The sequence below is a fragment of the Chiloscyllium punctatum genome, chromosome 18, assembly GCF_047496795.1.
Source record: "Chiloscyllium punctatum isolate Juve2018m chromosome 18, sChiPun1.3, whole genome shotgun sequence".
In the NCBI taxonomy this organism is placed as follows: domain Eukaryota; kingdom Metazoa; phylum Chordata; class Chondrichthyes; order Orectolobiformes; family Hemiscylliidae; genus Chiloscyllium; species Chiloscyllium punctatum.
Window position 1 is genome coordinate 88,650,985 of NC_092756.1, and position 23,842 is coordinate 88,674,826.

At 44.4% G+C, this 23,842-nt stretch overlaps 3 protein-coding genes across 3 annotated transcripts; all 3 read left to right on the forward strand.

The window, feature by feature from the left end:
• The first annotated feature begins 3,664 nt into the window (after positions 1 to 3,664).
• On the forward strand, positions 3,665 to 8,514 carry LOC140489041 (ferritin, middle subunit-like). The gene is made up of 4 exons (XM_072588280.1): positions 3,665 to 3,766; positions 6,913 to 7,059; positions 7,764 to 7,889; positions 8,359 to 8,514. Exons 1-4 carry the CDS (start codon positions 3,665 to 3,667, stop codon positions 8,512 to 8,514), a joined length of 531 nt encoding a protein of 176 aa, XP_072444381.1.
• A 3,311-nt stretch (positions 8,515 to 11,825) lies between these two features.
• LOC140488949 (ferritin, middle subunit-like) lies at positions 11,826 to 15,503 on the forward strand. The gene is made up of 4 exons (XM_072588174.1): positions 11,826 to 11,927; positions 13,677 to 13,823; positions 14,500 to 14,625; positions 15,290 to 15,503. Exons 1-4 carry the CDS (start codon positions 11,826 to 11,828, stop codon positions 15,443 to 15,445), a joined length of 531 nt encoding a protein of 176 aa, XP_072444275.1. The 3' UTR covers positions 15,446 to 15,503.
• A 6,551-nt stretch (positions 15,504 to 22,054) lies between these two features.
• LOC140489042 (ferritin heavy chain B-like) lies at positions 22,055 to 23,784 on the forward strand. Its single transcript, XM_072588281.1, has 3 exons — positions 22,055 to 22,222; positions 22,861 to 22,986; positions 23,629 to 23,784. Exons 1-3 carry the CDS (start codon positions 22,055 to 22,057, stop codon positions 23,782 to 23,784), a joined length of 450 nt encoding a protein of 149 aa, XP_072444382.1.
• Positions 23,785 to 23,842: the final 58 nt, after the last annotated feature.

Below are 23,842 nucleotides of genomic sequence, written 5' to 3' on the forward strand. Positions count from 1 at the left end.
CTCCCCACCACCCCATTGGACTGAAACCACTAGATGGGGTTATGTCATGACCATAACTTCAAGTTACCCTGCCCACCTCACCACCACCCCCTGCCCATCCCACCCCAAACAAGGGCTTCAACTCATGGTTGCAATCTGTGGGGTGTCAAACATCTGATTCTTTTGTCCAACAATTCCACTTTTCTGGACTTGAGTACAATTGTACCCAAATACACTTTGTGAAAGGAAGTTTCCATACCTCCTCAAAAGATCAAGTCCAGACATTCATTGAATCAAAAATATGGGATATCTAGGGCAATGTTCACTTCCAGATTTACCCATCAAACGTTCACTTCTCTTTCCCTCCCCCAGGCCTTGAATGAGGTCCATCAGGCTCTGGTATCTGGTCAGATGGAGGAACCAGCTAACCTGGCAATGAAATGATCTTAAGTTGTCTAGCACAGCTCCCACTGGAACACTACCATGACTAGTACATTGTAAATGTTGTTTTCTTCCCCTGTGGGCCAAGCACAGGGAGCCATTTGGAGTTTGGAACAGCTCACAGGCCTGTGTTCTTTACCCCTTGTCTTGTCACTGCCACTGGCAGTTGGGCACATTGAGTCAGACAACTGGAGGAATTAACTGGTCAAACATGCAGCTCTTGATGGGGACTTTGATTAAATACCAATTCTAGTTCAAGGAGTTCATGCATACTGGAGGGCCAGGGAGGGGGTGGAGAGAATGTTCGCCTGAACTAGCAATATAGTCCTACTGTGGTACCCTCACTTAACTATCCCTCCCTATCTGTGAATTCTCTCCTCGTACTACTCCTGCCCTTTGATAAACCTCAAGCCTGTCAGCCCACAGCTGGGAAAATTCACTCCAAGCATTCCTGTCAGTCACATTGCAGGGAGTCAGCCTAAAAAGAAATTCTCCTGAGCTGTATTGGATTACAATACACACTCTCCATTGCTACCAACAGCTGAAATGAGCAGGATGATAGTGACCTGGGAATAACACAGCAATGCTCAGTGTTTGATGCTTCCATTTGATTTATTCTTGCTGCTAAAGTTAGCAGTTTGTAGTCCAAGCTGCTCCTAATTTCCCATGGGGTGAAGGATTCTCCAGATGCAGTTTAATTTGATTCAGTGATGTTGAAGGAGCAGTGATTTCTGACCAAGTTGGGAGTTGATGTGTTGCCATAGTCTGACCAGACCATTGGGCTGTGCTCTCATTAGAGAAAGGAGAAACTGATGATTAAACCTGAGGACCACCAGAGTTCAGGCAAGGGAAGAGGTTGAGAAGGAGACTCCTTCATAGTAACCTCAAATTAGTGATGGGAATTGAACCCAGGCCTTTGGCATCACACTGCCCTGTAAACTGTGGTGTGACTGGGAGAGGAAACCTGGAGATGTTGACTCTCCTGTACAGCTGTTTCCTTTACCTTTTGAGGTTCCAGGGATCATGGGTTAGGGAGGGAGCTGTCAGAGACATCCTGGTGATTGTTTCAGTGAATTTTGTAGTAAATACACACTGCAGCCTTCAGGCAGGGTGTGGGACTTTAAGGCCTGTATTTATTCCATAACATGGTCCATGTATGGAATGAGCTGCCAGAGGAAGTGGTGGAGGCTGGTACAATTACAGCATTTAAGGGGCATTTGGATGGGTATATGAATAGGAAGTATTTGGAGGGATATGGGCCGGATTCTGGCAGGTGGGACTAGATTGGGTTGGGATATCTTGTCGGCATGGACGGGTTGGACGAAGAGTCTGTTTCCATGCTGTACATCTCTCTGATTCGATGACTCCATAAATCTTTTTAAACAATCAAGCTATTGTCCACAGGCTCCCTGCAGTGCCAGAAGAGGGCATTCAGCCCATCCTGCGGATTCCCTTAACCCTGCGTTTCCCACAGCCAATCCACCGAACCTGCACAACCTTGGTCTGTAGGAGGAAACCCACACAGACGTGGGGAGAACATGCAAAGTCCATTCGGACAGTCACCCAAAGCTGAAATCAAACCCAAGTCCCTGGCTCTGTGAGACTGTAGTGCTAACCACCAAGCCACCAAACCACCCAAAAGGAACATGCTATTGTACTTCATTAGAGTCATAGAGTCGTACATCACAGAAGCAAACCAATCACGAGGCTACGGTGGTTGTGCAGAGTAACCTGATGAAGGAGCAGCACTCCAAAAGCTAGTGCTTCCAAGTAAACCTGTTGGACTATAACCTGGTGTTGTGTGATTTTTAACTTTATACACTCTCAGTCCAACACCAACACCTCCAAATCGCTGCTACTGAGGTGGGCCATCTGGGACTTGGTTTCAGAAACAGTGATATTGCTCCAACTCAGGATGGCGAGAGATTTCCCTGGGGCTTCATGAGTGTTGTTGGGGCTGTATTCAGCTAGAATATTGGAAAGTATTCCATCACTTATCGGTCTTGTAGATAGTGGAGAGGCTGTGGAAAGTCAGGAGTTGAGAAATTCGTAAAGAATTCCCAGCCTCTGACCTGCTCTCATAGCCATGAGTATTTATCAGGTTTGACCTCTGACCATGGTTCCATGCGTAATATTCAAAACTGTAATTCAATCCTACAAGATTCGGCTAGACTGTAACCCGGTTTTTGAAGCAGTTATTGGGTCAAAGTAACTTACTGCCACCAACCCATACCTCATGGAGATGATTATACCTGAACTTTGAGTGGGATCTTCAATCCCCAAACTCTCACAGGCCACCATTCCACTGGAGGCTGCTCAGTTCAATGCTATCAACTTCAGGTTGAGAGACCCTCACCTCCATATAGCTGTGGGTATGGACCACGTTGAGCTGGGAGGCCAGTTTCTGAGCTGTATGTTCTACAGATTCCAAAGTAAACATAATCAGACTCTCCCCACTTGGAAACATGCTTGAGTTGAGGGCTAGTTCTTCTTGAAACAATTAAAAACTGAACATGGAGATAGAGAAGTTGAACGAGCAATATGTTTCTCGCAGCAATTTTGACATGGAGGCCTGAGGCGTACTACGTGGCAGAGACACTCAGCACATTGAGTGTTTTTGTTTTCAAACTGACCTTTCGGAGACCTAAGGTCAAGGTGATCACAGCAGATTCAGGATGAATCCACAAAGTACATCAGTTGGCTGCATGAGATGACCCAAAGCACATTATTTTTGTTGCTGTGTCGCAATTGGCAACTGTTTACTGTCAACAAAGTCTTGCCATTTTTCAATGGAGTCCTAGCACTGTCATTCAAAAGGTAGGAAGACAAATCCCTCAGAGTCACAAACAGAATTCTGCAAATCTGTGTTAAATATCTTCTAATACACAACCTCAGATATAGTGAAGTTTTAGAGCATGTTTTATTCTCATTTTCAGATAGATATACTTACACAATTTGCAGTTGTGCAGGAGGCCAAAGGTCAATCAACAAATTCGTCATTGACTAGTTGTCAATTCTGATTGGCTTCTGGATTCAATTCCCATCCTGCGCTGATTGGACATGGCACCTGATTGATTGATTAACAAGAGTGATTGGCCATCACTGATGATGTCATTTGTGCAGAATAAAATGAGGACTATAAATAAAAGTCCAAAGGCAGTAATGGCTTAGGTACAGTTGGTCTTAGTCTTAGATTTGTAGTTGGGCTGTGAATTGATTTGTGGTGACCAATAGTCATCATAAAATGGCTTCCCAGGTTTGTCAAAACTATCACCCGAATTGTGAAGCTGCTGTCAACAAGCAGATTAATATAGAGCTCACTGCCTCCTATCTCTATCAGTCTTTGGTGAGTATTGTCCCCTTGGGGCTTAAAGTTAAAACTTTTATATAAAGTCAACTTTCCATTGTTTTTAATTAACTTGACACTCCTGTAGCTTGGCTCCTACCATAATAATGGGGTATGATACTGATTGTACACTAACTAATGTCTCAGTTTGCCTTCAGGGATGTGTGCAGAGTGAAGTGTTCTTGGTTAGTATGTGATTTGCTGATATGGCTGTCACTAGTAGTAACTGTCACTTCCCCCTATAGGGCTGTCAAAATTGGATGTTTCACTGGATATTTTTGAAACCATTTGGGTCAACTGTAGGGTGGAATGAAAGAATCCACTGGCTAGTTGCCTTTCTACTGTTTTAATGTATTGATATATTTAACTATTTTCTGTTCCTAAATAAGTATATTGGTTTTGATACTGCAACAGGGAGTTTTATCAATGATGCTTGGCTAATCTGAGCACAAGTATTTAATGTCAGGATGTGACTGGCATCTGCTTGAGTAGGCCCCAGTTGAGGCCTAAGGCTTTTTGCATTCACCGTGAGTAACTTAGTGGTCAAGTAGCCATTCGTTGTCCATCCCTTCACCCAAAGAGAGTTGATTTGCTGAAGTGTTGGTGCACCCACAAGGTAGCTGGGGTGGTCTGAGATCTTTGACCCAATGACTGAAGAAGTGGAAACATTCAAATCAGGCTGGTATGGGAAACAAAATGGCCAGTTTTTCCAAGTAGTGGTTTGCCCATGCACTGTTAGAATGTCCTATTTGGAAAGTGTTTAGTGAGTGTTGCAGGGTACCTGCTAATAATGGACACCTGAGGGGAAGTGGAGATTGTAGTACCAATGGAGTGGGCTGCTTTATCCTGGATGGTGTCTGCTGCTTAGATGTTTTGGTGCTCTCATCCAGACATGGGAAGAATATTGTCCAACCTGTCCATGCTGACCAGATATCCCAACCTAGTCCTACCTGGCCCATTTCCCTCCAAACCCTTCCTCTTTCTAATCTCCAATGGTTAGATGGGTATATATCTCAGATGAGAATGAATTCCTTAACCCTTTGTTTGAGGGTGGTGGAACAACTTTCAATGAACCAGTTTTAATGAAGATGGATCACTCATTCCACTCTGACCTGAGTTGTACCCCTTCATAATCCTCAACTGACTGTTAGGGATTAGGCTGGATCTGTAAAACAATTTAAGGTCACCCAGACCCTAATTGTATTTAGAGGCAGATGTATGGTGGATCATCCAGTGGTGGTGCTGCTGGTCAAACCACTCTGCCTTATATAAAACAGACTTTATTTACATACTGTGGCATAAGCACCTGCAAAAGAACAATTTAAAACCACAACTCTTTAGGAACCCAATTGACTATCTCAACAAAAAGAGCTGTTTCAGTACCCACAATCCTAAATGCACACCTTGGCAAATATTAAATTCAAATTCTGGTTCTTGCAGGCAGTGTTTTTGGAGCATTGAGGTAAGAAACACTTGTTGAAGCATGGAACCTACTTTCAGAGTAACAGCTTCTCTGCTAAAACAATCCAAGCTCAGAAAATAACTGAACTGGTCCCTCCCTTTCCATTGTCTGTCTGTAAATAACTTCTTCAAACATAGTGGCACATCTGCCTTTGATTCCTCTTGAGGGGGTAAACCAAGGAAAAGCTCCTGAAAGGAACTGCATGGTCACACCATTCCCTTGTGAACATGATGATTAAAATGTTTGAGTCAAATATGATGTAAATCTAAATGGTTTGAACTTAGATTAAGTCAAACCATGCATAGTGGTTTTTCAGGTCACATTTTTAAGCTGGTGACCTTATTGTTGGATGGCCAGGTCACATGATGTCTTTCCTGTATTTAACATTCTTTGATCATGTCACTTTAATATTCACTCAGCTGCTTGTTTACAAGTTCGAATGTCTGTGCACTGTATACACAGGCCTGTAATAAACCGTTGCTGCAACAATCCAAAGGCTGTCGTTGGGCAGGCTTTTCTTAGCCAACACCTGGGGCCCCTTTCTCTCATTCCCCTCCATCCTCAAGATAGGAACAGTCTTGTATAGATCAAGTGTATGGTACATCCAATCCCAATGATGTACAAACTGCAGAAAACTCTCTCTCCTGACTAAACTAAACTAGTGAGTTGCACATATCCATTATCCAGTTTAGCCCCAAAGGAACAATGTAGTGTCGTACAGCAGCCTCATGATTACTTTCTCATTGAATGGCAGAACAGGCTTGAGCTGACTACCCTTATCCCTGTGTTCTGATATCAGCTTTGTATCTCTACTTCTGTTCAGAAAAATGTCCTGGTGACTGCGTATTCCCCTCTGGTTAATGTTGAATGGAGTAGACGCCACTTAGTACTCCAGTGGCTTTCCTTGTCATCCAACTGAACCCTCACCTTGTTGAAGGTTATGACTTCCAATGTTCTGCATAGAACCAATTGAGATCTATACAGAGATAGAAATGTACAGCAAAGAAACAGACCCCATAATCCAGTTCTATGTCTAGACTTGATTAATTCTTCTAAATTAATCTAGTCCCACTTGGCCCATATCCCTATAATACTTCCCATTCATGTATCTATCCATCCAGATGCCTTTTCAATGTTGTCATTGCACCAGCCTTCATCAGTTTGTCAGCTCATTCCATTCACCATTACTGAAATAACTGCCTGTTGTAACCCTTTTAAAATCTCTCTGCTCTCTCCTTAAACCTGTCCTCTAGTTCTGGGCTCTTCCACCCTGAATACATTCTACACTCTAGTTTTCTTTTGTTTAAACCCTATTCAATCTCTGGCTAACCATTCTCATGGTGTTTAATGAGCAGAAATATGAATTCAGTGTTTCTCCCCTCTGATCCTGTGCCAGGCCTGAGCAATTCACCAGCTGTTTAATACAAAATAAAACATGTTGTTTGCATGTCCCCAGGAGGCAGCTGGAGTTGTACCTTAACCAGTTAAAGGAACTGCTGGCTCATTGGACAAGACTAGTATATTAAAATTACTGAGAACCCAGAGGTTTAACAGCTGCTTGAATACTCAGTCAGATTTCAAGGGTTAAACTAGTCTTTTGCTTTCCCCAACTAGAATGGGTGGAGGGAGGGAGGAAAAGAGCACACAGTGATGTGTTAATGGGATGTAAATGGTTCTCTTTCAGATGTCGTACTTTGACCGGGATGATGTTGCCCTGCACCATTTCTCCCAGTTCTTCAAAGCTCAGTCCCAGGAGAAGCAGGAACATGCAGAGAAGCTGCTGAAATTCCAGAATCAGCGTGGAGGCAGAGTCCTCCTCCAGGATGTGAAGGTGGGAATGTTGGGGAGGGGATTGGCTGATCTTGTGATGTGGCTTCAAGTCAGTGACTGGGCTTTCACATCCTGAAGGGAGGTGAAAAGGTCTTTTGGCTCCCCAGTATGATCTCCTCCATCTTAATGTCACAATATTAAAAAGTCTTTCAGTCCACTATAATCTATACTGACTAACCTCCAAACTACACTAATCCCACTGACCTGCACTTGGACCTTAGCCCACTATGCCCTGGTACTTGAAGTATTCTTCCAGATGTTTCTGAAATGTCACTGGACTAGCTGCCTCCCCCACTTTCCTCAGGTGGTACATTCCATATCTATTGAGCAGCTTCCTCAAGTCCCTTCATCCTCAAACCTTTGTGTGGACTTCATGGATGGCAGTGGTTCAGTGCCAGAGGCCCCAGTTCAATTCCTGCCTCCAGCAACTGTCTATAGTTTGCATGTGCTCCCAATGTGGGTTGGTTTCCTCCAGTACGGTTTCTTACTACATTCCAAAGATGTGCAGGTTAATTGGTTGACCATGCTAAGTTGCCCATTGTGCAGGCTACATGCATTAGCTATGGCAAATACAGGATTTAGAGGGATGGGGTGGGGTCAGTGTGGGATGCAGTTTAGTGGGTTGGTGGCAAATGGGCTAAGTGACCTGCTTCATCCCACTGTATGGATTCTGATCCTCCACTGTCCTTTGTTTCCATGTTTCAGAAACCAGAGAGGGATGAGTGGGGTAACGGTCTGCAGGCGATGCAGGTTGCCCTGGATCTGGAGAAGAATGTGAACCAGAGTTTGCTGGATCTACACCAACTTGCCACAGCCCAGACTGACCCTCACGTAAGCTTCACCACCACCTCATTCTCCTCACTGCCAGACCCTCAGGGCAACACCTCACTGGTCTTTGTGGGTTTGAAATTAATAATGCAACACTTGGTCCAGATCTAACATTGATCAATCCAGATCCATATTGATGGTTACCATGTTACAACTGCTCAGCAAGAAGGTCAAGGAGGAACTTGGATTGTAATCTGGTGGGAGTGCTGAAGTGATATTGGCCACTGAATCCTCATTCAGGACCATTGCAGTGGAATGATCACCATCCACCACAATACACCTTGGCTCCCATTAAGAAATGGCAAGATGAGCCAGCAGAAAGGCTAATCTTCACCACAGTGCAAATTATCTTGTATTTGCTAGACCTTTTTCATTGTTTATCAGAGCTACCACTGCCCAGTCTGTTTTGCAGTGGGAATTGTAAAACTTGTGTTGTGCTCATGTAATGAGTTGTAATATTCCTGTGTTCCAGCTGTGTGACTTCCTGGAGACTCACTATTTGGATGAGGAGGTTGAGATCATCAAGCGACTTGGGGACTACATCACCAACCTGAAGCGTCTGGGAGCCCCTGAGAATGGGCTGGGAGAGTACCTGTTTGACAGGCTCTCACTGGAGGACAGCAGTTAGTGGGGCATGGGGTACTGTCTGCTTTTGTCTGAATGCATTACTGACTTCACTTGGACATTCTGGCTCCTCCCTAGGGAGAAGGAATATGTTGGCAAGAATGTAATGGCTGTACTACCTGAATGGAAATGGATAAAATGTTCTTTTGATCTTGCTTTTTGTCCTTCATTCAGAGCACTGATCCTTCTCTCAAATTTTTTTGCTATCTCTCAGGGGGGCTTGATGTCAGTAAGCATCCTGCAATTTGGCTCACATCACTGGCCTAAAACACCTCACCAAATGTCTCCTCTTCACTCTTCCACCTCAGCTGACACTCCACACCCCAGTGGACAGGAATAACTAGATGGGGTTGTTGTAACTAAAATTCAAGCTATCGTGCCCCACATGAGGTTGGGTGTTTTTACACTCTGGAGTAGAAAACCTATTTTTAATGATTCTTTTGTCCAAGAATTATCCTTTGCCTAAAACTGTAGGCATTAGTCCAAACAGTGGGGAGAGAAGTTCCTAACACTACTCCAGCACTTTCAATAAACCTCAAGCCTGCCTCCCATAGCTGGGATAACTCACTGCAAACCATCCCTGCAGACACACATTCCTGGGAGTCAGCTGAAGAAATTCTCCTGAGCTGCATTGAATTAATACACATGCTCTCATCGTCTCCTACAGCTGAAATGAGCAGGCTGACTGTGATCTGGGAATAACACAGCAATGCATGAGTTTAGATGCTTCCACCTGGTTTACTCTTGCTGCTAAAGTCAGCAGTTTGCAGTCCAAGCTGATCCCTGCTTCCTCCCAGCTTCCCATGTGCTGAAGGATTCTCCTGATGCAGTTTGATTTGACCCAGTGATGTTGAAGGAGCAGTGATTTCTCTCCAAGTTGGGGAGTGCTGTCATTCTGAAAGGAAAACCTGGAGATGCTGACTCTCCTGTACAGCTGCTCCTTCATCTTTGGGGTTTCAGGGATCGGGGGTTAGGGAGGGGGCTCTCCTGGTGATTGTTTGAGTGAATTTTGTAATGAGCATACACTGCAGCCTTCAGGGAGGGTTTAGGTCCTTAACATATTTATTCCACGACATAAAACCTTTTTATTGTAAACAATCAAGTCAGGCCGACATACCTCTCTACAGTGCAGGCTGAGGCCATTCAGCCCATTGAGGCTGCACCAATTATCTGAACAGCATTCTGTTCAGACCCATCCAATCCTCTTAACCCTGAATTTCCCATGGCCAAATCACTGATCCTGCACATCTTTGGACTGTGGGAGGAAACTGGAGCACTCATAGGAAACCCAGGGAGAGCATGCACACTATATATATATATATACACACACACACTCACCCGAGGTTGGAATCAAACCCAGGTCCCTGGTGCAGCAGTGCTAACCACTGAGCCACCACACCATCCTAAAGAAACATGTTGTTGCACACCAGTAGAGTCATAGAGTCATACATCACAGAAGCAGACCCTTCGGCCCAACCTATCCATGCCAACCAGATTTCCAAAACTGTACCAGTTGCCCTTGCCTGCATTTGGCCCATGTCTCTCTCAAAACCTTCCCATTCATGTATCCGTCCAAATGTCTTTTAAAAGTTATAATTGTACCCGCCTCCACCACTTCCTCTGGCAACGCATTCCATGTGGACAGCACCCTCTCTCTGAAAAGGCTGCCCCTCGCGTCCATATTTTTAATCTTTCCCCTCTCACCTTTAGCCTATGCCCCTCTAGTGTTGTACTCCCACTCCCCCATCCCAGGGTGGTTTTTATTGGTCAATCTTCAGTGTGCCAATCAGAAGGCTGCGTTTCGTGCCCAGCCACAGTTACCCTTCAGGTGGTGGTGATGAGCTGGTTATTACAGCCCACGTGGTGTGGGAGAGACCAGAATGATGCTGCTGCTGCTGCTGAGGGGGGGGGGCTTCCGGGACTTGGATTCAGAAACAGTGATATTGTTCCAACTCAGGATGGCGAGAGATTTCCCTGGGGCTTCGTCAGTGTTGGGGCTGGATTCAGCCAGAAATTGGAAAGTATTTCACCACTTTTACTTGTAGATGGTGGACAGTGTTTGGAAAGTCAGGAGTTGAGAAATTCACAACAGAATTCCCAGCCTCTGAACTGCTCTCATCGCCATGAATATTTATCAGGGTTAACTCGGACCATGGTTCCATGAACAATATTCAAAGTTGTAACTCAATCTGACAAGTAATGACTAGACTGTAACCTGGTATTTGAATCAGATACTGGGTCAAAGTAACTTGCTTCCACCAATCCATCCGTCAAGGCTGTGATCATACCCTAACATTGAGTGGGCACCTTCAATCCCCAAACTCTCTCAGCACAACCACTCCACTGGAGGCTGCTCAGTTCAACACATTCAACTTTATGTTGAGATACTCTCATGTCCATAAAGATGTGCGTATGGACCACATCGAGTTGGGAGGTCAGTTTCTGAGCAGTACATTCGACAAAATACAATGTAAATAGGATCAGAATCAGAATCAGAATCTTTCCACGTGGAAACATCCTTGAGTTGAGGGACTGGTCCTTCTTGAAACCATTAATAACTAAACATGGAGACAGAAAAGTTGATCATACAGTATGTTTCTAACAGCAATTTAGGAATGGAAGCCTGAGGCCTACTACATGGCTGACGCACTCAGCGCATTTACCGTTTTGGTTTGTAAACTGGGTTTCCTGAGACCTAAGGTCAAAAAGATCACGGCAGATTCAGAAAGGATCCACAAAGTACATCAGTTGCCTGCACTAGATGACCCAAAATCACTTCATTTCTGTCACTGTCAATCAATAGGCAAATATTTAATGTCAACAAAATCTAGCCATTTTTCAATGGACTCCCAACACTGTCATTCAAAAGCTAGGAACACAAATCCCTCAGAGTAACAAGCTAACAAATTTCAGCAAATCTGTTTTCAGCATGTCTTAATACACAACCCCAGGAACAATAGTGAAGTTTTAGAGTATGTTTTATTGTCATTTTCAGGTAGATATATTTACAGAATTTGCACTTCTGTAAGAGGTCAAAGGTCAATCACCAATTTCATCATCCACCAGTTGTCAATTCTAATTGGCTTCTGGATCCAATTCCCATTCTGTGCTGAATGGATGTGGCAGCTGATCGATTGATTAACAAGACTGATTGGCCATCACTGATGATGTCATTTCCTGATTCATAAAATGAGGGCTGCTCCTGGAGTATAAATAAAAGTCCAAAGGCTGTGGTGATTTAGGTAGAGTTGATGGTAATTCTAAGTTTGTGGTTGGCCTGTGACTTGTTGTAAGTAGTATAATATTTGTCACAAAATGGCTTCCCAGATTTGTCAAAACTATCACCAGGATTGTGAAGCTGCTGTCAACAAGCAGATTAACCTGGAGCTCACTGCCTCCTATCTCTATCAGTCTTTGGTGAGTGTTGTCTCTCTTTGTAATTGCTTCTATTATGGGTATTTATTTATTTATTTATTTATTTATTTATTTCTAATTAACTTGATGCTCTTTTCAACTGGCTCTTGTAGCTCTTGCCTGTTTCATAATTCAAGATAAATGTGGTGTTATAACAACAATAGGGTATGATACTGATGTGCAATAATGTATGCTCCTGTTTATGTTCAGTGATGTTTCTGGGGTGCAGTGTCCTTGGTTAGTGTACAATTCCCTGATATGGCTGTCACAGGCAGTAACTGTCACTTCCCTAGAGTTGTCAAAACAGGATATTTTACAGGAATAGCTTAACCATTTTGTCGGTGGCATGATGGCACAGTGGTTAGCACTGCTGCCTCACAGTACCAGAGACCTGGGTTCAATTCCCACCTCTGGCAACTGTTAAAACAAACCAAGATTAGAAAATAACATAACTGGCCATTTCCCTGTTTGTGTTTTTGAAGCAATTTCCAGACACAGCAGCACCTCTGCCGTTATGACCTGTCTTGAAGGGGCACAAACCAAGGATGAAACCTCCTGCTTAAAGGAGTAGCATTAACACTTCACTTGTGAGCATGATGGTTCAATGTCTGAGTCAAATATGGGTCTAAATCTAATGGTTTGAACTGCTCAAGTCCAACCAAGCATAGTGCTTTTCAGTTTACCTGTGGATGGTGTCACCAGCTTGATGTAATGGTTAATCTGAGTTGCATGAGGTTCTTCCTGTCTCGGACTCTTCCTTGATCAAGTTACACTTTTCTAATCACTCAGTTGCTTGCTCACAATTCAAAGGCTCCTTGCACAGGCTTTCCTCAGCAAACCCCAGGTCCCTTCTCTCTCATTCCATTCCACTCATTCCCTTCCATACTCTGATATGAACACATTTGTACTGATCCAATCTATGGTACAGACAATCCCAATGATCTACAACTTGCACAAAACTCTCTCCTGATTTAAATTAGTGCCCGCAGTGTCCAACATCCATTTTTCTAGTTTAGCCCCAAAGGAATAATGTCATTTTTTTTGCAGCAGCCTCATGGTTACTTTCTCATTGAATGGCAGGACTGGCTTGAGGGGCTGAATGGCCTACAGTCCCTGTGTTCTGATATCAGTTTTGTATCCCAATGTCCTGGTGACTGGGTATTCCCCTCTGGTTAATGGTGACTGGAGTAGACTGCACTTAGTACTCCAGTGGCTTTCTGTGTCATCCAACTGAACCTTCACCTTGTTAAAGGTTACAATTTGAGTTGGTTCCATGTAGAATATTTTAAATCTACCATCCTAGACCTGGTCTTCACAGAACAGACCCTCTAAGCCACTCTTCCATGCCAGCCAGATATCCCACATTAATCTAGTCCCATTTGCCACATCACTCTCAATACCTCCTTCCTTTTATTGAAGAGTTTCAGTCAATGTCTAATATCTTCCAATTCTAATGGTGTTAATGAGCAGAAACATGAATTTAGTGTTTCTCTCCTCTGATGCTGTACCAGACCTGCTGAGCAACACACCAGCTGTTTAATCCAAATTAAAACATGGATGTTGCATGTCCTCAGGAGGAAGCTGGGGTGAAGAGCTGCTGGCTCACTGTACAACACTGGGATATTAAATCAATTGAGAATGCAGAGGATTAATAACTGTGAATAGTCAGTCTGTGGGCTAAATTAGTCTCTACTTCTCCCAACTAGAATTGGGGCCAGTGATGTGTTAATGGGATGGGAATTCTTCTTTCAGATGTCATACTTTGACCGGGATGATGTTGCCCTGCACCATTTCTCCCAGTTCTTCAAAGCTCAGTCCCAGGAGAAGCAGGAACATGCAGAGAAGCTGCTGAAATTCCAGAATCAGCGTGGAGGCAGCGTCCTCCTCCAGGATGTGAAGGTGGGAATGTTGGGGAGGGGAATGGCTGATCTCGTGATGTGGCTTTAATCCACCAGTAACTGGGTTTGCTCATCCTGAAGGGAATTGAGGAGCTGTTGCTTGTCTTTCCCATATGATCTCTTCCATCTCCCACTCACTGCATAGAAACAGGCCCTTTGGTCTACCATATCTATACTGACCAAACTACACTAATCCCACCTACCTGCACTTAGTCCTTCACACACTATACCCTAGTATTTGAAGTATTTCTCCAGATGTTGCTGCAATGTCACTGGACTAGCTGCCTCCCCCACACTCAGGTGCTACATTCCATATTTCTCAATTTCCTGAGATCCCACTAAAATCCTTCCTTTCTCCTCAAATCATCCTCTGGACTTGAGGATGGTACTGGCACGGCACTGTCTCAGTGCCAGGGACCCAGGTCCAATTCCAGCCTCTGGGAACTGCTCAGTTTGAACATGGCACAAAGATGTGCTGGTCAGTTTGGTCATGCTAGGTTGCCCAGTTTCCAGGGATACACAGGCTACATGTTTCTCTAAACAGAATTACAGGGATGGGTTGGGTCAGTGTGGGACCCCCTAGTGGGTTGATGTGGACAAATGGGTTAAATGACCTGCTTCATTCCACTGTCAGGATTCTGATTCTGATCCTTAACTGTCTTGTTTCCATGTTTCAGAAGCCCGAGAGGGATGAGTGGGGTAACGGTCTGCAGGCAATGCAGGTTGCCCTGGATCTGGAGAAGAATGTGAACCAGAGTTTGCTGGAGCTACACCAACTCGCCACTGCCCAGACTGACCCTCATGTAAGCTTCACCTCATTCTCATCACTGCGAGACCCTCAGGGCAACACCTCACTGGTTGGTCTCTGTGGGTTTGAAATTCAATAATGCAATATGTGCAAAGATGTGATTTGGTGATGCCAGTGTCAGACTGGGGTGTACTAAGTTAAAACTAACACCACCAGGTTATAGTCCAACAGGCTTATTCAGAAGCTCGAGCTTCCAAACTAATACTCTTCGACCACCTGAAGAAGCAGCACTCTGAAATCCAGTGCTTCTGAATAAGCCTGTTGGACAAAACCTGATGTTGTGATTTTTAACTTTGTCCAGATATCACATTGTAACCACCAGTGTGGATCTGGAATGATCAATCTTGCAACTCTTCAACAAGAAGGTCAAGGAGGAACTTGGATTGTAATCTGGTGGGAGTGTTGAAGTGATATTGGCCACTGAATCCTTATTCAGGACCATTGCAGTGGAATGATCACCATCCACCACAATACAACTTGGCTCCACCTAAATGGCAAGATGTGCCAGCTGAAAGGCTAATATATCCACCAGTACAAAATCTCTAGTTTGGATTTGAGTTGTCTAGAGCTAGTCCTGCCCAGTCTGTTTTGCAGTGGGAATTCTCCAAACTGTCTTGGATTGTGCTCATGTAATGAGTTGTAATATTCCTGTGTTCCAGCTGTGTGACTTCCTGGAGACTCACTATTTGGATGAGGAGGTTGAGATCATCAAGCGACTTGGGGACTACATCACCAACCTGAAGCGTCTGGGAGCCCCTGAGAATGGGCTGGGAGAGTACCTGTTTGACAGGCTCTCACTGGAGGACAGCAGTTAGTGGGGCATGGGGTACTGTCTGCTTTTGTCTGAATGCATTACTGACTTCACTTGGACAATCTGGCTCCTCCCTAAGGAGAAGGAATATGTTGTCAAGAATGTAATGGCTGTACCACCTGAATGGAAATGAATAAAATGTTCTCTTGATCTTGGTTTTTGTCCATCATTCGGACCACTGATCCTGCTCTCAAATTTGTTTGCTATCTCTGGGGGGGCTTGATGTCAGTAATCATCCTGCAATTTGGCTCACATCACTGGACTAAAACACCTCACCCAAATGTCTCCTCTTCACTCTTCCACCTCAGCTGACACTCCACACCCCACTGGACCGGAATAACTAGATGGGGTTGTAACTAAAATTCAAGCTATCGTGCCCTACATGTGAGGTTGGGTGTTTTACACTCTGGAGTAGAAAACATTTTTAATGCTTCTTTTGTCCAAGAATTATACTTTTTTGGAGTAATGCCTACACTTTTAGGCAAACAGTGGGCAGGGAAGTTTCCATGCCTCTAGACCAAGCATCCATTTCCCTAGACACCCGAAATGTTTGATTCCACGTTCATTTCCAGATTTGCTCATCTAGTGTTCCCCTCCGCATCAATGTCTTCCTTCACTGTAGAGGTGCTCCACAATTTGGAATCAAAAACTGCATGATTGGGATGACCAGATCTGTTCACCTCTTCCTTATGGGCTTTGGGTGAGGTCCATGAGGTTCTGGTTTCTAACGCGATGGTGGAACCAGCTAATGATATGATCTCAATTTGGCTGGTTATAGCTCCCCATGGAACTCTAACGTGACCAGGATATTCTGAGTGCTACTGTTTTCTTTTACCTCTGTGCCCAGCCTTAAGAGCCCAGTGGTGTTCAGACCAGTACAGGAGCCTGTGATCTTCACCCCTTCCCTTGTTACAGCCCTTAACAGTGGGGTATAAAGAGTGGCTCATTTCTCTGTAGTCTGAATAAAACATGCAGCTCCTGATGTGCGCCTTGATTAAATACCCATCCTAGCACAACTAGGAGCCAATCCACAGCAGGGGGAGTTCTTTCCCCACAGTAGTAATATTATCCCACTGTATCTTCCCTCACTTTTGTGTCCCTCCCTATCTGAAGCTTCACTCCTAACACCGCTCCTGCACTTTCAATAAACCTCAAGCCTGTCCGTCCAGAGCTGGGATAATTCCCTGCAGAAACACATTCCTGGGAGTCAGCTGAAGAAATTCTCCTGAGCTGCATTGAATTAATACACATGCTCCCATCGTCACCTACAGCTGAAATGAGCAGGCTGACTGTGATCTGGGAATAACACAGCAATGCTTGAGGTTAGATGCTTCCATCTGGTTTACTCTTGCTGCTGAAGTCAGCAGTTTGCAGTCCAAGCTGATCCCTGCTTCCTCCCAGCTTCCCATGTGCTGAAGGATTCTCCTGATGCAGTTTGATTTGACCCAGTGATGTTGAAGGAGCAGTGATTTCTCTCCAAGTTGGGGAGTGCTGTCATTCTGAAAGGAAAACCTGGAGATACTGACTCTCCTGTACAGCTGCTCCTTCATCTTTGGGGTTTCAGGGATCGTGGGTTAGGGAGGGGGCTCTCCTGGTGATTGTTTGAGTGAATTTTGTAGTGAGCATACACTGCAGCCTTCAGGGAGGGTTTACGTCCTTAACATATTTATTCCACAACGTAAAACCTTTTATTGTAAACAATCAAGTCATGCTGACATACTCTCTACAGTGCAGGCTGAGGCTATTGAATCTGCACCAAGTATCTGAACAGCATCCTTTTCAGACCCACCCAATCCTCTTAACTCTGCATTTCCCATGGCCGATTTACCGATGTTGCACATCTTTGGACTGTGGGAGGAAACTGGAGAACTCATATGAAACCCACACAGACCCAGGGAGAGCATGCACACTCTATATATACACACACTCACCCGCGGCTGGAATCAAACCCAGGTCCCTGGTGCTGTGAGGCAGCAGTGCTAACCACTGAGCCACCACACCATCCTAAAGAAACATGTTGTTGCACACCAGTAGAGTCATAGAGTCATACATCACAGAAGCAGACCCTTCGGCCCAACCTGTCCATGCTGACCAGATTTCCAAAACTGTACCAGTTGCCCTTGCCTGCATTTGGTCCATGTCTCTCTAAAACCTTCCTATTCATGTATCCGTCCAAATGTCTTTTAAATGTTATAATTGTACCCATCTCCACCACTTCCTCTGGCAGCTCATTCCATGTACACAGCACACTCTCTCTGAAAAGGTTGCCCCTCACGTCCCTATTTTAATCTTTCCCCTCCCACCTTTAGCCTATGCCCCTCTAGTGTTGTACTCCCACTCCCCCATCCCAGGGTGGTTTTTATTGGTCAATCTTCAGTGTACCAACCACAAGGTTACGTTTCGTGCCCAGCCACAGTTACCCTTCAGGTGGTGGTGATGAGCTGGTTATTACAGCCCACCTGGTGTGGGAGAGACCAGAATGATGATGATGATGATGATGCTGCTGCTGAGGGGGGGGGCTTCCGGGACTTGGATTCAGAAACAGTGATATTGTTCCAACTCCGGATGGCGAGAGATTTCCCTGGGACTTTGTCAGTGTTCTTGGGGGCTGCACTCATCCAGAACATTGCAAAGTATTCCACCACTTTTCATAACTTTGGTCTTGTAGATGGTGGACAGTGTTTGGAAATTCAGGAGTTGAGAAATTCGCAACAGAATTCCCAGCCTCTGACTTGCTCTCATCGTCATGATTATTTATCAGGGTTGACCTCGGACCATGGTTCCATGTACAATACTCAAACTTGTAACTCAATCTGACAAGTAATGGCTAGACTGTAACCTGGGATTTGAATCAGATACTGGGTCAAAGTAACTTGCTTCCACCAATCCATCCGTCAAGGCTGTGATCATACCCTAACATTGAGTGGGGATTTTCAATCCCTAAACTCTCACAGCTCAACCAGTCCACTTGAGGCTGTTCAGTTCAACACATTCAACTTTATGTTGAGATACTCTCATGTCCGTAAAGATGTACGTATGAACCACATCGAGTTGGGAGGCCAGTATCTGAGCTGTATGTTCGACAGAATACAATGTAAACAGGATCAGAATCAGAATCAGAATCTCTCCACTTGGAAACATCCTTGAGTTGAGGGCTAGTTTATCTAGAAACAATTAAAAACTGAACATGGAGACAGAAAAGTTGATCGTGCAATATATTTCCAGCAGCAGTTTAGACATGGAGGCCTGAGGCCTACTACATGGCTGAGGCACTCAGCACATTTAATGTTTTGGTTTGTAAACTGGGTTTCCTGAGACCTAAGGTTAAAGGGATAACAGCAGATTCAGAAAGGATCCACAAAGTACATCAGTTGCCTGCACTAGATGACCCAAAAGCGCTTCATTTCTGTCACTGTCAATCAATAGGCAAACGTTTAAGGTCAACAAAATCTAGCCATTTTTCAATGGACTCCCAACACTGTCATTCAAAAGCTAGGAAGACAAATCATTCAGAGTAACAAACTAACAAAGTTCTGCAAATCTGTTTTCAGCATGTCTTAATACACAAGCTCAAATACAATAGTGATGTTTCAGAGTATGTTTTAATCTCATTTTCAGGTAGATATATTTACAGAATTTGCACTTGTGTAAGAGGTCAATCGCCAATTTCATCATCGACCAGTTGTCAATTCTAATTGGCTTCTGGATCCACTTCCCATTCTGCACTGAATGGACATGGCAGCTGATCGATTGATTAACAATAGTGATTGGCCATCACTGATGATGTCATTTCCTGCTTAATAAAATGAGGTCTGCTCCTGGAATATAAATAGAAGTCCAAAGGGTGTGGTGCTTTAGGTAGAGCTGGTGGTAATTCTAAGTTTGTGACTTGTCTTGGGTAGGCCAGTAGTACAATATTTGTCACAAAATGGCTTCCCAGGTTTGTCAAAACTATCAGCAGGATTGTGAAGCTGCTGTCAACAAGCAGATTAACCTGGAGCTCACTGCCTCCTATCTCTATCAGTCTTTGAGTGTTGTATCTATTTATAATTGCTTCTATTATGTGAAGTAAAGTTTTCCTTTTTCCTTTATCAGATTAACTTGATGCTCCTGGAGATTGACTTTAGTAGCTCTTACCTGTTTCACAATTCAAGATAACTGTGGTGTTACAGCAACAATGCAGTATGATACTGATGTGCAATAATGTATGCAAGGTGAAGTGTTCTTGGTTAGTGTACAACTCCCTGATATGGCTGTCACATGCAGTAACTGTTGTTTCCCTAGGATTGTCAAAACAGGATATTTTACAGGAATAGCTTAAAAACCATTTAGGTCAACCATATGGAGGTATCCATTGACCAGCTGTCTTTCTGCTGCTTTCATGTATTCTGGTATGTTTGGTTTTATTTTCTGCTAATGCTAAATAAGCATCATACTAGATTTGATACTGTAAAAGGGAGTTTAGGTAGTGTTTATCAATGATACTTGGCTTATCTGAGCAGAGGTATTTAATGTCAGCCTGTGACTGGCCTCCACTTAGGCTCCAGTTGAGGCCTATTTAGCTTTCTGTATTATCCATTTGTGTGGGTGGTCAGGTAGCCACTTGTCCTCCATCCTTTCACCTGGAGGAAGAGTCAATTTGCTGTGGTGTTGGTGTACACACAAGGTGGCTGGAGTAGTCTGAAGTTTCCCTTTGAAGAAATGGAGGCCATCAAATCAGGATGGTATGAGAATTAAAATGGCCTAACTTTCCCAGTAATGACTTGCCCATTCTGTTCTGAAGTGTTAGAATGACCTAATTGGAAGGTGTTTAGTGAGTGCTGCAGGGTACCTGGTAGATAATGGACACTGAAGGGAGGTGGAGAATGCAGTACCAATGGAATGGGCTGTTTTATCCTGGATGGTGTCTCACTCTTGAATGTTGCAGGTACACTGTTGCAGGCAAAAACACCCCCTTTAGCAAATGGTAACTACAAACTCTGCTTCTTGCCGGCAGGAGAGTTTTCAGAGCATTCAAGTAAGCAACATCTGTTTGAAGCATGGGACCTAGTTTGAGTGATAGCATCTCTGCTACTAGTGGTTTCTGCCTGTTAAACCAAGATTGGAGAATAACTGGGCTGGCCACTCCCCTGTCATTTTTTCCACTGAAGAAGCTATTTCCAGACATAGCAGCACCTCTGCCTTTATGACCTGTCTTGAAGGGGGCATAAACCAAGGATGAAACATCCTGTTTAAAGGAGTAGCATTAACATAACATTCACTTGTGAGCATGATGGTTCAATGTCTGAGTCAAATATGGGTCTAAATCTAATGGTTTGAACTGCTCAAGTCAAACCAAGCATAGTGCTTTTCAGTTTACCTGCGGATGGTGTCACTAGCTTGATGGAATGGTTAATATGAGTCACACGAGGTTTTCCCTGTCTCGGACTCTTCCTTGATCAAGTTACACTTTTCTAATCACACAGTTGCTTGCTCACAATTCAAAGGCTCCTTGCACAGGCTTTCCTCAGCAAACCCCAGGTCCCCTTTCTCTCATTCCATTCCACTCATTCCCTTCCATACTCTGATATGAACACATTTGTACTGATCCAATCTATGGTACAGACAATCCCAATGATCTACAACTTCCACAAACCCCCTCTCCTAATTTAAATTAGTGCCAGCAGTGTCCAACATCCACTTTAGCCCCAAAGGAACAATGTAGTTCCTTGCAGCAGCCTCATGGTTACTTTCTCATTGAATGGCAGGACAGGCTTGAGGGGCTGAATGGCCTACAGTCCCTGTGTTCTGATATCAGTTTTGTATCCCAATGTCCTGGTGACTGGGTATTCCCCTCTGGTTAATGGTGACTGGAGTAGACTGCACTTAGTACTCCAGTGGCTTTCCTTGTCACCCAACTGAACCCTCACCTTGTTAAAGGTTACAACTTCAGTTGGTTCCATGCAGAATATTTGAAATCTACCATCCCAGACCTGGTCTGCACAGAAACAGACCCTCTAAGCCACTCTTTCATGCCAGCTAGATATCCTGCATTAATCTCATTCCATTTGCCACATATCACTCTAAACTCTCATACATATACCCATCCAGATGCCTTTGAAATGTGGTAATTGTACCAGTCTCCACAACTTCCTTTGGCAGTTCATTCCATACCTTTTTTTTTTTTGGAAAAAGCTGCTGCCTGGGTCCATTTATGTCCATCCCTCATGTTAACCCTGTGTTGTCTAGCTTTGGGCCCCCACCCCACCACAAATACATCCTGCACTCTCGTTTCCTTTTATTGAAGAGCTTCAGTCAATGTCTAATACCTTCCAATTCTAATGGTGTTAATGAGCAGAAACATGAATTTCGTGTTTCTCTCCTCTGATGCTGTACCAGACCTGCTGAGGAACTCACCAGCTGTTTAATCCAAATTAAAACATGGATGTTGCATGTCCTCAGGAGGAAGCTGGGGTGAAGAGCTGCTGGCTCACTGGACAACACTGGGATATTAAAATGGCTGAGAATGCAGAGGATTAATAACTGCTTGAATAGGCAGGCAGTCTGAGGGCTAATTTAGCCCTCAATTTCTCCCAACTAGAATTTGGGCCAGTGATGTGCTAATGGGATGGAAATGGTTCTCTTTCAGATGTCGTACTTTGACCGGGATGATGTTGCCCTGCACCATTTCTCCCAGTTCTTCAAAGCTCAGTCCCAGGAGAAGCAGGAACATGCAGAGAAGCTGCTGAAATTCCAGAATCAGCGTGGAGGCAGTTGTCCTCCAGGATGTGAAGGTGGGAATGTTGGGGAGGGGAATGGCTGCTCTCGTGATGTGGCTTCAATCCACCAGTAATAGGGTTTGTTCATCCTGAAGGGGGAAGTGAAGAGTAGCTTGTCTTCCCATATGATCTCTTCCATCTCCCTGTCACTGCATAGAAACAGGCCCTTTCAGCTACCATATCTATGCTGACCAAACTACACTAATCCCACCTACCTGCACTTAGTCCTTCACACACTGTACCCTGGCATTTGCAGTATTTGTCCAGATGTTACTGCAATGTCACTGGACTCGCTGCCTCCCCCCACACAATCCTCAGGTGAGCATTCCATATTTATCAAGCTTCCTGAGATCCCACTAAATCCCTTCCTGCTGAAATCATCTTCTGGACTTGAGGATGGTACTGGCACTGCAGTATCTCAGTGCCAGCAACCGAGGTCCAATTCCAGCATCTGGGAACTGATCAAAGATGTGCCAGTCAGTTTGGTCATGCTAGGTATCCCAGTTTCCAGGGATACACAGGCTACGTTTGTCCCTAAACAGGATTTCAGGGTTGGGTGGGTCAGTGTGGGACCCTCTGGAAGGTTGATGTGGGCAAATGACTGACTTCACATCACTGTAGGGATTCTGATCCTTAACTGTCCTTTGTTTCCATGTTTCAGAAGCCAGAGAGGGATGAGTGGGATAACGGTCTGCAGGCAATGCAGGTTGCCCTGGATCTGGAGAAGAATGTGAACCAGAGTTTGCTGGATCTACACCAACTCGCCACTGCCCAGACTGACCCTCATGTAAGCTTCACCTCATTCTCATCACTGCCAGACCCTCAGGGCAACACCTCACTGGTTGGTCTCTGTGGGTTTGAAATTCAATAATGCAACATTTGGGGAGATGTGATTTGGAGATGCCAATGTCAAACTGGGGTGTACAAAGTTAAAACTAACACCACCAGGTTATAATCCAACAGGCTTATTCAAAGCTCTAGCTTCCAAACTAATACTCTTCGACCACCTGAAGAAGCAGCACTCTGAAATCCAGTGCTTCTGAATAAACCTGTTGGACAAAACCTGATGTTGTGATTTTTAACTTTGTCCAGATGTAACATTGTAACCACCAGTGTGGATCTGGAATGATCAATCTTACCACTCTTCAGCAAGGAGGAGCTTGGATTGTAATCTGGTGGGAGTGCTGAAGTGATATTGGCCACTGAATCCTCATTCAGGACCATTTTAGTAGAATGATCACCATCCACCACAATACAACTCACTCCACTTAAATGGCAAGATGTGCCAGCTGAGAGGCTAATATATTCACCAGTACAAAATCTTTAGTTTGGATTTGAGTTGTCTAGACCTATTACTGCCAAGTATGTTTTGCAGCAGAATTCTCCAACCTGTCTTGGATTGTGCTCATGTAATATTCCTGTGTTCCAGCTGTGTGACTTCCTGGAGACTCACTATTTGGATGAGGAGGTTGAGATCATCAAGCGACTTGGGGACTACATCACCAACCTGAAGCGTCTGGGAGCCCCTGAGAATGGGCTGGGAGAGTACCTGTTTGACAGGCTCTCACTGGAGGACAGCAGTTAGTGGGGCAGGGGGTACTGTCTGCTTTTGTCTGAATGCATAACTGACTTCACTTGGACAA

Bases quoted from the DNA above. Each gene is read 5' to 3' on its own strand.
- LOC140489041 (XM_072588280.1), top strand. From the start codon at position 3,665: ATGGCTTCCCAGGTTTGTCAAAACTATCACCCGAATTGTGAAGCTGCT. The intron at 3,767-6,912 runs GTGAGTATTGTC...GTTCTCTTTCAG, and splicing joins CCTATCTCTATCAGTCTTTG to ATGTCGTACTTTGACCGGGA. The intron at 7,060-7,763 runs GTGGGAATGTTG...TCCATGTTTCAG, and splicing joins TCCTCCTCCAGGATGTGAAG to AAACCAGAGAGGGATGAGTG.
- LOC140488949 (XM_072588174.1), top strand. From the start codon at position 11,826: ATGGCTTCCCAGATTTGTCAAAACTATCACCAGGATTGTGAAGCTGCT. The intron at 11,928-13,676 runs GTGAGTGTTGTC...TTCTTCTTTCAG, and splicing joins CCTATCTCTATCAGTCTTTG to ATGTCATACTTTGACCGGGA. The intron at 13,824-14,499 runs GTGGGAATGTTG...TCCATGTTTCAG, and splicing joins TCCTCCTCCAGGATGTGAAG to AAGCCCGAGAGGGATGAGTG.
- LOC140489042 (XM_072588281.1), top strand. From the start codon at position 22,055: ATGGTTCTCTTTCAGATGTCGTACTTTGACCGGGATGATGTTGCCCTG. The intron at 22,223-22,860 runs GTTGGGGAGGGG...TCCATGTTTCAG, and splicing joins CAGGATGTGAAGGTGGGAAT to AAGCCAGAGAGGGATGAGTG. The intron at 22,987-23,628 runs GTAAGCTTCACC...CCTGTGTTCCAG, and splicing joins CTGCCCAGACTGACCCTCAT to CTGTGTGACTTCCTGGAGAC.